This window comes from Peromyscus californicus, unplaced genomic scaffold (genome assembly GCF_007827085.1).
Source record: "Peromyscus californicus insignis strain IS unplaced genomic scaffold, ASM782708v3 Scaffold_18__1_contigs__length_77618521, whole genome shotgun sequence".
In the NCBI taxonomy this organism is placed as follows: Eukaryota; Metazoa; Chordata; class Mammalia; order Rodentia; family Cricetidae; genus Peromyscus; species Peromyscus californicus.
The window spans coordinates 43,006,880-43,017,940 of record NW_026294480.1 but is presented as its reverse complement, the minus strand read 5'-3'; the positions used below and the strand labels follow the sequence as shown (position 1 = coordinate 43,017,940).

Sequence of the window (11,061 nt, the reverse complement as noted above, 5' to 3'; positions counted from 1 at the left end):
GTTACCCTCAGACGAATAGGAAACACTTAAGTTCTCTATGTGGTCCTTTCAAACTCCTGACCCTAAGCTGGAAAACTGAAACAATATCTCACATTCTATCTGACCACAATGGAATGAAGCTAGCTGTCAAAAGAAACTACAGAAAATATACAAACACATGGAAATTTAAAACCACATTACTTAAAGATAATTGCGTCAAGGAAGAAATCAAGAAGGATATTTAAAAATTCCTAGAATTGAATGAAAATAAAAACACAGCATACCAAAGTCTATGGAGTACAGTAAATGCAGTCTAGAGAGGAACAGTTATAATGCCAAGTGCCCACATCAAAAACTTGAAGACTACTCAATCAATAACTTAATTACATACCTGGAAGCCTGGGAAAAACAAGAACAAAACAGGATATGGGAAGAGATCATCAAAATCAGGGCTGGTTAATGAAATAGAAACAAATAAATAAAAAAGACAAAGAATCAATGAAACAAAGAGTTGGTTCTTTGAAAAGATTAACAAGATTGACAAATCCCTAACCAAACTAACCAAAAGAGACGGAAGACTCAAATCAATAAAATAAGAGACGGAAGGTACACACAGATGTCAATGCAACACAGAAGGTTGTAAGGACACCTTTATTCTACTAAATTGAAAAATCTAAAAGAAATGGAGGAATTTCATAATATATACATGACATACCAAAGTGAAACCAAGAAGGGATACAAACCCCAAGCAGATCCATCATAAGGAACAAATTGACAGCAATAAAAAAGTACTCAACCAAAAAAGGTCCAGGCCTGGCCCAAATGGGTTTACGGCAGAATTCTAGTAGACCTTTAGAAATCACCGAAGCCAGAGCTTCCCAAACTGGTCCATGAACTAGAACACTTCCAAATGCTGCAAAGCTACCATTACACTGCTACCCAAATCATTAAAGGCACGACAAAACCGAAAATGATAGCCCTGTCGCCCTGCTGAATGTAGGGTGACAAGTCCTTGGGCATCGAAGCACCTTTGAGCACTTCAAGTGGGATCCCCCCACCTTTCCCTAAGCTCAGTGTCTTGTTGTCCCATTTCCCCATCTTCTCTTGTATCCTGGCATGCCCCTGTGGTTCTTAAAAATCACCGAACAGCTGTAGTACTCAGGAGAGTGACCCTTGTACCTCCACGGGGCAACACAGTAGAGCTGGCCCTGAAGGCATAGGTGTGGGAGAACTGACCCTGAGGGTGTGAAAGCTGGAGAAATGGCCCCACCCCTTGCTCATCACTGCAAGGGGTGAACTTGACAGGGCAATGCAGGAGAGCTCACCCTGGTAGTGAGGACGGGGGAGAGCTGGTGGGCTGACCAAAGCTGCAACTACCCAGGCCCAGAACCAGGGTTATGAGTTGGTCCAACCCAACACCCACCCCATCTGTGATCTGCTGGAGCATGTGAGGGGACCCAAAGCTGCCGGATCTCCACAACACAGGGCAACAACAGCAGGATAGCCAAGAAGAGTTCCAATGAGGGCCCAGCATCAAGAGTGTAGCAGAAACCAGGGCCCTCGAACTAGACCAATGACTCTTTGCAATGAACACTTACAAGTAAAGATATATGGATAAAAGGGTTTATTGTGTGACTCACTGTGTCACGCTACAGCTTCCATGATGAGACTGACTTTTCCTTCTCTCTCTCTTTTTTTCATTTTCCTCTTAAATTTTACTTTATTTTATTTTTGGTGGGGAGGTTGCAAGGGCAAAAGGTGGATATGAAGTGACGGGAAATGAATGGGATGGAGATGCATGATGTGAAAGACACAAAGAATAAATAAAAAGGAAGAAAAACAAAAAAAATAAAAAAAAGAAAGAAAAGACAGTCACAAACAGCTGCATGCAGGACAGCATCTAGCATTCAGTCCAGGGGAATCTAGCAATGTCTCATACGCATCAGGTGCCTAATAATGTCAGTGGATCTCTGTGGAAGGAAGCCTCCAGGTGTGTATGAACTAGCCCAAAGTGCTCTCAGAGAGCATCTTTACCAAAGGACACGACCGTCAGCATGTCACAGTGGCCTCCAGGCCCACTTCGATCCCCACAACTCTTGTGCAGAACTGAACCTCACTTTAATCACAATAATTCCAAAAGACCAGAGAGGAGTGCGGCCCATTCCCACTCTGAAATTAGGGGCTACGGCCTGATACACAACGTCGTCTTCCACCACTTCCAAATGTGTGTATTTCAGCTCCGGAAACCTGAAGAACCAGAGGGAGGGCCACCTTCCAACCCCACCTAATTAATGCCATCCTATAAGGACATGCATCTGGGTGTTTGAAGAGGGACCCCTGTTGGTTAGAATCCATCAGACTCTTGTTATGAAAAGATATTTGTGGGAGTTTGAGCTGGGATAGGGGTGGGTTATGGGGTGAAGAGAAGCAAAATAAAAAGATAGAAAAACTAGGAAAAGCCTTCCACTCCCATCCCATCCCATAATAGCCTGTCAAGCAGAAATCAGACATTCTTCTGCTATTGGCCTTCGGTATATATATTTACTAACTTCCCAGGAGCTTTTTGAGAAGTATCACACTCATTGTGGCAGCGTTGAGATTATTCAGTTATAGCCCTCCTGTGGGGGGAGCCGTTTCAACTGATTTCCCATTCCCAGAACTTCAACTTTCAATGCTGAACAAGGCTTTGCCAAAAAAAAATTATTTTATGCTTTCTTTGAGCCAGCACCAAATGGTAGACATTGTTTCCTTTTAATTGACTCCATCTGCAAACCAGACTGTTCCAGAGCCTCTGGAAGGGCAGAGAAAACTTTCCAAACTCTGCATTAATTATTTGACTCATCAGTGAGCTTTGACATGTGGATCTCACACCGGCCCCGCTCTGGCAGGCCTAGCTGCTAACAAGGATGGGGGCTATTGCATGAAGCATCGCTGTACCCCTTTCCAACATGGACCTGGACTGTCTTTGTTTGGAATGGCAAGATTAGCAGGAAAACGGGTTGAGGAGCAGACTCTGCATTTGGCCAGGCTGGCAATCCTAGCGGCAAAGAGCTTATGGCCCAAGCAAAGCAGCGGCCAACAGGCTGGGCTAGCCAGGGACATCTGGCTCGTCTACAAAGAGCAGGCATTGACCAGTCAAGGGGGAGAGAAACCCACCTAACGGATGCAGATGGTCCTGAGCATCTCTGCCTTGTGTGTGCTGCATGCGGCTCTGAGTGCTTGGGTTAGACTGGAGCTAAGAACAATTCTGAGTTACAGCTAGATCGACCCTGGATGAAGATTCTTAAGCTTCCTTCTTCCGCATACAAAAAACGCTAGGAAGAAGCAGTTTATGAGTGAGGAATATGGGAACCCGGGAGGGAAGCACTTTTGGAAGGAGAGTAGAGAAGTGTTCCTTGGCATTAATGTAACGAACAGCCCTGGCAGGAATAGCTATTGTAAGGAGACATTTGTGCCCCTCCCTTTCAACACCATATCCCCAGCAAATGGACATTTATCCAGGAAGCTCATGCTAGGAAAAAGAAAAGGCTGAATTCTGGCATCAGCCAGAGGAGAGCAACCCTCTAAGTGGGAAGCATCCCTCACAGAGAGGAGCATCCCTCCCAGGGGGGAGCATCCCTCCCAGAGATTTCTTATAGTTCTCAAAACCTGTCAGACCAATTGCAGGAGAGAGAGGTACCATAAACTATGGTGTGTGTGAGTGTGTGTGTATGAATGCTGGGTGGTAGCTCGTGGCTTCTGTTTAAGCCTATATCTCATGTCAGAACCTAGAAGATGACTGGTAGTGTTACTGGACCTTGTTTCCTTTCCCAACGTGGCCACATTGAATACATCTTTTTCTGTTTTCTTGCTATTACTTTGTGTCTTTAATTGGCTTATTGAGGGCAGGTGGAACAGCCCTACTTGTTAGGACCGCCAGGGCCCAGGCTCTGACCCTAACAGCTACAGTGACATTAGTGTTCATGGCCCGTGATAAACGGCAGGCTAGAACTAAGACACACGTGGTTGTCCCTATGCCCAAATGTGCCGAGCTGCGGCCTGGTCTGTAGACTGTGAAATTGCTTCCAAAAGAGCAATTAAAATTGGGCTGGGAGGGAAGCGACCCTTTGAGGAACAGAGGGAAGATGAGACCAAAAGCATTTTCCATAAAAAGTACAGCAGATGTCACAGGTTCTGGGCGCACTTCGACCTCACCTTTACCTTGTGACTTTGTCCCCTGGACGTGTTCTATCTGTTGACAGAAGGTATAATATTTTCCTTAAACAAATAATGAATGGAAATGATCTGGCTGTTGGGTTGTGTTTTTAATGTATCCTTTTTAAAAATAAGGTCCATGCAGGCTATTCGCAGGAGTTTCAAACTCAGCCCTCCATTCTGTTTTCAGGACGTACTTTTTGCCTAGATTTAGTAATGAGTCTATGAATCCTTCCTCAGGTACAGAGGATGCTGCTTCATGCTGGCTCCCCTGGCATTCCTCAGCCTCACCAATACTTACACCTGGGACTGGACCCAGGTGATTCTTCGTCTAGGGCAAGCGTTTGTTGGAATGTTGGCTGTGGCAGCATCCTTGGCCTCTACCGATTAAACTCAAAAAGCAGCCTCCTCTGCAACCATTGTCCAGTGTCCTGGGAAGTCCCTCTCCCCTCACACAGCCCCATCTTCCTATAACAGGGACTCAGAAATCACTTTTCTAAAGAGTGCTGACCCCTCCCTTGGGCTCACAGGTAATACAAAGTAGAACAGGTATGCCACCATCTCCCTGCTTCCTTCATTTGGCATCTGCTCTTTATCTTAAAACCATGGGTGGGTCAGATTCCTGCTTAATTCTGCACATAGGCATGCTGGCCACTCAAACAGTGTCCAAATGCCAGTGATGCTTTCCCGATCTCCCTCCCCTTCAAGGCTGGAGGCACACAAAGAGAACTAGGATATATTGTTTAGATGGGGTCTCAGTATGTAGTCCCGGCTGGCCTTAAACATACAGAGATCAAACCCTGGGGGAACCATGCAATCAGCTTTTCACAACGTCCTTTTCCAGACTCACAGAAGGTGCCTCAAAGTCTCCAGCTGCTGCCTTAAACCTGCAGTCCCCTTGCATTCCCGGAACAGCAGGCCTCGGCTGACAGAACATTCCATGACAGTAATCACCTCACCCCGGAACCAGATGGTCCCTCTAGCAATAAGGATGTCCTGGAATCCGTTTGCAGAACCAGTTCTGAGATAACGTCCAACCAGACCACCCTCAAGCAAGACTACAGACTTCTTGTTACCTGCCTCAATTCTTCCTGTTTAAACCATAAAGATAGACTTGGGGATGGGTGTCACCCATCCCCTTTATCTGTTAATGTGTTATCTAATTATTCTTTATCAACAAAAAATCGGGAGTCAGATATGGGAACCTGAATGATCAGAGAAGCAGCAGAGGAGTGACCAGTGGCCTCCTATTGCCTCTGTTCCTCCATTCAAAAGGACTGAGATCTTCTCTAAGCCTTGCCTTACTACTTTCTCTCTATCTGTCCTCAGTCCTCCGAAACCTCTGGTTAATTTTGGTCAGCTAGGGACTAGCTCCGCCCTCTGATTCAAAGGAAGCTTTATTGTCAGAAATATCACATAACAATCCATTCTTCCCAGTGCGGCCATGCTGCCTAAATCTTTCTCTGTCTCATCTGTCTACTGTTTGTTTTTGGTTGCTTTGTTGTTGTTTGCTTGATTGGTGTTATTCTCCCTTTATATCACAAGCTGGCCTAGAACTTGCCATGTAGCCTAAGCTGGCCTCAAAACTACAGTGATCCTCCTGCCTCTGCCTCCCAAGTGCTAGGACTGCAGGCATGTACCACCACACCCAGCTCTATTTACCTCTTTATTCAGTGTACTGGGACAAGTGGCTGAGCTTTGTCTGTTGAGACTCCCAGACCCAGGGCTTTTGTCCTAAAACTGGTATTCTTATCTCTGAAACATGGGCTCCAGCTTTAAGAAAATCATTAAACATGAAAATGTGGCGGGTGCCCATTTGAAAAACCAGGATCTTGGTGTCCCAAGGATTGCAATACCTGAAAAGTATTTTAATAGGCCCTATCACCCTCTCCCTAATAGTCATCCCTTCATCCTTCTCTAAATCCACTTGGGCAGATCAGTGACCTCAGGAGAGGTCATCAGTCATGAGACTCCATTCCCTCTTTTGATGGTTGGCGGAGACTAGAAAGGATGCTGCCTGGTTTAGACAGCAAGACATAAAAGCAAGTAAAATGGGGAGAAATGCTCCTTATGATAAAACAAATAATACAAACAGAATGAATCTAACAAGAAGCCATGTGCTGTGTGATTCTGCCTTGAACATGTTCACTCTGCTGGGCTCTGCAGTTGACATCTCACAATCACCAAGAGCTGGAGGACGGCAGAGCAGAGGGGACAAAAGAGCTTCTGGCCTTGATAATAATGTGAGTGCCAGAGCCTGCTTTGGAATGCCAACCTCCAGAAGGTTCACTACCTGACGTAATTCAATATACTTCTTTTGCCTAAACCTAAGGCTGGCCAACTACATAGTCTTGGAGGCCAAATTCAAGAGCTAAGAATTTCTTTCTGAAGGGTCCAGGAATATAAAAATATAAAATTATGAGCTTGAGAACTGAAAACTGACAGTCATCAGCTCTGAAGGTTAACTGCTAACCATGGCTCTCTGCTTTACAGCCAGCTCCTCTGCCAGCAGCCAGGGGTCAACTTTTAACCCCCTTGCCCCTTATAGCCAACAACTGTCTGGACTAAAGTTAACTTTTAATAGATGTGTCTCTGTGACTCCTAGCACGCATCCCATGCCCGATGTTTCTCCGTGACTCCTAGCATGTACCCCATGCCTGATACTATAAAAGGGGGCCAGTATCCACCTTCATGGCCACAGCCCCAGAATTCCAACATTGGCTGTGGTCTCAGCTAGCTGATAAGCTTTTGTGCCCTGCGGTGCTTTATAATTTTTTTTATTTTTCTGGAATAAAGTTTGCTTCTGGTTTAATAAACTTTGGTGGTCTGGACCCAACACTTTCTTTACATTTTCTTAAAACCAACTTCGTTTTAAGAGGGATGAACAATCGAAAAACAAATGGCAGGGACCATGTGTGATCCACACACCTAAAATCTTTACCATGTTCCTCTTCGCAGAAAACCTTTGCCTGCCTCGGTCCAAACCACTTGTGGGGGCGCTGTATTCCGCAGCTCAAGGCAGTCTTAATATAAGTGTTAAAGCTTCATTTTATAGTGACAGAAATGTTGTCCATGGTTCAAGAAGACAATTACATATTTGTCATTATTTCAATTTATTATAAAAAGATGCCAAACTAAGGCATCAAAAAAAATTTTAAAGCTTTTAGCACACTTTTGTATCCCACAGGGCTTCAAATAATATTTCTTGACTTTCTACATCAGAATGACCAAGTTTCTTGATGAAGTGCTCAGTGACTATCCTCAAAGGCGGTCAGACTGCCCTGCGATCTGAACAAGGCATGAGGAAGGCTCCACAGAGGAGAAGATGACACATCAAGATTACATAAATAGACTCACTGATGTAATAAATGACATCTTCTGTGGAGACAGAACTGGCACTTCCTGCTGACTCACCAAGAGTGACCACGAAAAGTCACCAACTCTTCCCCCTTGAACTCCACGCCCCAAGTTAATGCTTCTGCTTCCTGTCGAACCCAGATGCTCAGTAGTACCTTGGTGAGGAGTGTAATTCTTAACAGAGGCATATGCATTGAGAATGGCAGGTCCAGAAACACGCCCACTGTGGAAAGCCGAGGAGTGCTGTCAGAGCACTCGCCAAGGCACCAGACAGCGACTGTGTAGTTAGGGTGGCCTTCCTGTTCAGTCAGCATTCATTCCTTCATCATTATAGTCCAGTCCCGATCTTAGTACCTGTACGCAGTGAGTGGTCAATACGAGCAAGGAAAGACAAATATGGAAGAGGGAGGAGAGGAGACAGGAAGAGAGAGAGAGAGATGGGGGAAAGAGAGAGGGAGAAGGAGGGAGAGAAAGTAGATGAGAGGGAGGAGTGGAAGAGAGAGATGGAAGAGCGGGTGGGGGCGGATCCCATTTATACCCAGTACTGGTTCTGTTTCAGTGCTGGGTTGGTTTGTCGACAGAGCTTGGCCATGTCAGGATCCAGGTTCACCCACGCCTCCCAAGGAGCACATTTCTCTACAGGTTCAGTCCCCGGAGAGGCCATCTGATCATACCACCGTGGGGGCAGGAACAGACTGGGAGTCGGGCTGCTGGCGCTCCTCATCAGGGGAGTCACAGTGACGGTGGGAATAGCTCCACTCCTCTCCGCTCTGCCGCTGGGAGATGGGGATTCAAGGTTCCTCTGGGGCTGCAGAAGAGGGTTAGCCTTCTCCTCCTTTCGGCTCAGCAGCCAGACACACAGGGCCACCACGGTCACCACCAGGAGGAGGAAAACAGCACCCAAGGGTATGATGACCATCAGAGGATAACCGCTGTCTCTGGGCTGTATGGCTTCCCCAGGTACGGCTTTGGTGGCAGCATGTGGCCAAATGACCTCGGTGGCGAAGACCTTGCCATCTCCTTCTGGTTCTTTGCCATTGAGCTGTCCCCAGGAATCAGTCCCCCGCCATCTGATCTGGGTCAGATTCCCTGGAGTTTCCGTCTGTGTTATAACAGAAGCCATAAGTTTCTTCTGAAAGAAAACTGAGGCCACGAGGCTCTCTCCAGTGATGAATAAAGGCACATGTGGTGTAGATGTCTGTAAAGGGAAGGGGTCTGGTGGCACTATGGTAAAGGCCAGATAACCTGTTGCTGGCTGCACACGGTCTGCGCTGAGCAAGAAGGTGAAGGAGTCATTCAGTCCGTCCGTGCCTGTTAGATTAGCACACGGCTCAAGCACCAGCTCACCTCGGTTGATGTCCCTCTGGGTGAAGCGAGTGATCTCTTCCATCACAGGGCTGCCCACTGCTCTTCGGACCAGTCGTCCGTGGGTGGGAGGTCGTGTCACCTCAAATGTGGGGTCACTGTTTGTCTTGCTAGCTAGCTCGGTGGCGTCAAGGTCCTCTCGCTGCAGCTGACGGGCCACCCCGTTGGCCACTTTCAGGTGCTGTGTAACCCGCAGTAAAGGCTGCACTCTGATGCCCAGCGTCCGCTCTGTCAAGTTACTCTCCGCCGTAAACAGGGAGACCCGCAGCTGATCTCCGGAGGCGGTGAGGTTGGTCATGTGGTAAGACAGTCTTCCCGAGTCCAAATCCTCCTGTCCAAAGCTGGTGACCACCTGGTTTCCAATCAGCAAGTGGCCACTTTGGAGGGGTTGTGTCATCCTGTAGACAATCTGCAGGCTCCTTCCATTGGTCACTGCAGAAAGGTGAGCATTGGTGATGGAGGCGGTGGTCTGGCCTTGTGGGAGGAGCAGGTCTGTGAGGTTCACCAGAGTGATGGTGATGGGGATGACATCGAGGTGGAAGAGCTTGTAGAGAGGGCGATGTTCACCGTCAGTCACACTAAAATAAAACACTCCTGAGGACGGACTTCCATCTTGGATGAACCACACCTGAGCATTATTGATGTCAGCTTGTGTAAAGTGCTGAACAGTGGTGTCCAGATCGTGAGCCATTGCCAAAAAGCCATTGTTGGGATGACGGATGATCACGTATCGGATTTCATTTGGAGGACTGTCTAGATCGTCTACTTTTAGGATTTCAGGTCCCACAACCAACCTACTGCCCTGGAGAACTGTCAACCGAAGCCCTTTGGTCTTTAATTCTGGAGGCTGATCATTCACAGGGTTGATGGTAATGTTAAACATCTCTTCCAGAAAGTCAGCCTCTGGCTTGCTAGTGGACTTGTTCTTTGGGTTTGGCCAAACGGCGAAGGTAAAATTATCAGCCAATGATTCAGAGTCATCATGAAGATACGTGACTCCAAATGCATTAACTATATGCTGGGAGAAGTAGGGTTTTCCTGTGGTGATGTTTCTGTCTCCAACCATAATGGTTCCATGGCAAGGAAGAGCTGTAACCTGGAACCAGATTTCGTGGGAAGACCTCTGAGGTTGGGGTAGTTGAAGTAAGAGGTTGGAAGCATCTAACTTAGATTGGTCAATGAGAACTTCACCTCCCTCCTTTACAGAGGCTCCTGTTGGAACAGTTAAAGAACAAAGAGACATTTAATCAGACATTGCAGGTGAAGGTCAGAAAGCTTTCTCTCCCAAGCACACCTCTCAGTGGATTATTCTAAAGACCCAGGTTGCTCAAGCACCTGAATTAGCATACGCAAAATAAAACTTTAGCATAAACGCATCTATGGAAGCCAAACAGAGGTCCCTCAAAACACCAAAAATAGAACCATCATCTAACTCTACATTCTTGGGTGCAGAGTCAAAGAGCTCTTAGTCAGCATCCCACAGAGATAGCTGCACATCTATATTTACTGTTGCATTATTCACAGTAGACGGGATGTAAGATCAGGCTGGATGTCCATTAACAGATCAATGGTAAAGAAAATATGGTACATATATGTGTACAGATATACAGTGGAATCCTACACCGCCATAAAGAAAAAAAGGAATCATGACATTTTTGGGAAAACGAATGCACTTGGAGATGATTTTGTTAGATTAAATAAGTGAAAGTTGGAAAGACAAATGTCCCATGTTTTCTCTTACTTGAAAAAAATCAAGATTTATGAGTGCGTGCATGCATGCATGTGTGTGTGTGTGTGTGTGTGTGTGTGTGCTTGTGCATTTGGAGGTCATGAGAGTACAAGAGGCATCACCTGAAGGGAGACGGGAAGTGGAGAGGATAACACACATGTGTCAGGAAGGCAGAGGTGGGAAAGACTGAGGAGGGGGGAATGGCTGGAGCAGAGCACGGGGAGGAGAACGATTGGGAAACAAATGCAAACAACCATTAAGTCAACATTTCCAGGCCAGCAAGCTTTAAAACCTGTACGTTCATTTATAAGATGTTCATTTCCTGAATTTCTCTTGCTATGGAGACAGGCCCAGCTTTCACTAATTCTTTTCCATTCATTGTTTTCATTTTTACCAACAACTTTCAGTCATGGGCAGGATAAAGCTCCCATTTGGAG

The 11,061-nt window shown here is 46.3% G+C and overlaps 1 protein-coding gene across 2 annotated transcripts in view; it reads right to left on the bottom strand.

The window, feature by feature from the left end:
- Nucleotides 1–598: 598 nt before the first annotated feature.
- LOC128113541 (chondroitin sulfate proteoglycan 4-like) overlaps nucleotides 599–11,061 on the bottom strand; it is an 83,328-nt gene continuing 72,865 nt past the window's right edge. For both annotated transcript variants that reach the window (XM_052743301.1, XM_052743302.1), the window contains one exon: nucleotides 599–10,107. In XM_052743301.1, coding sequence (XP_052599261.1) covers nucleotides 8,063–10,107 — 2,045 coding nt within the window. In that variant the 3' untranslated portion in view covers nucleotides 599–8,062. The remainder of the gene's footprint in view (nucleotides 10,108–11,061) is intronic.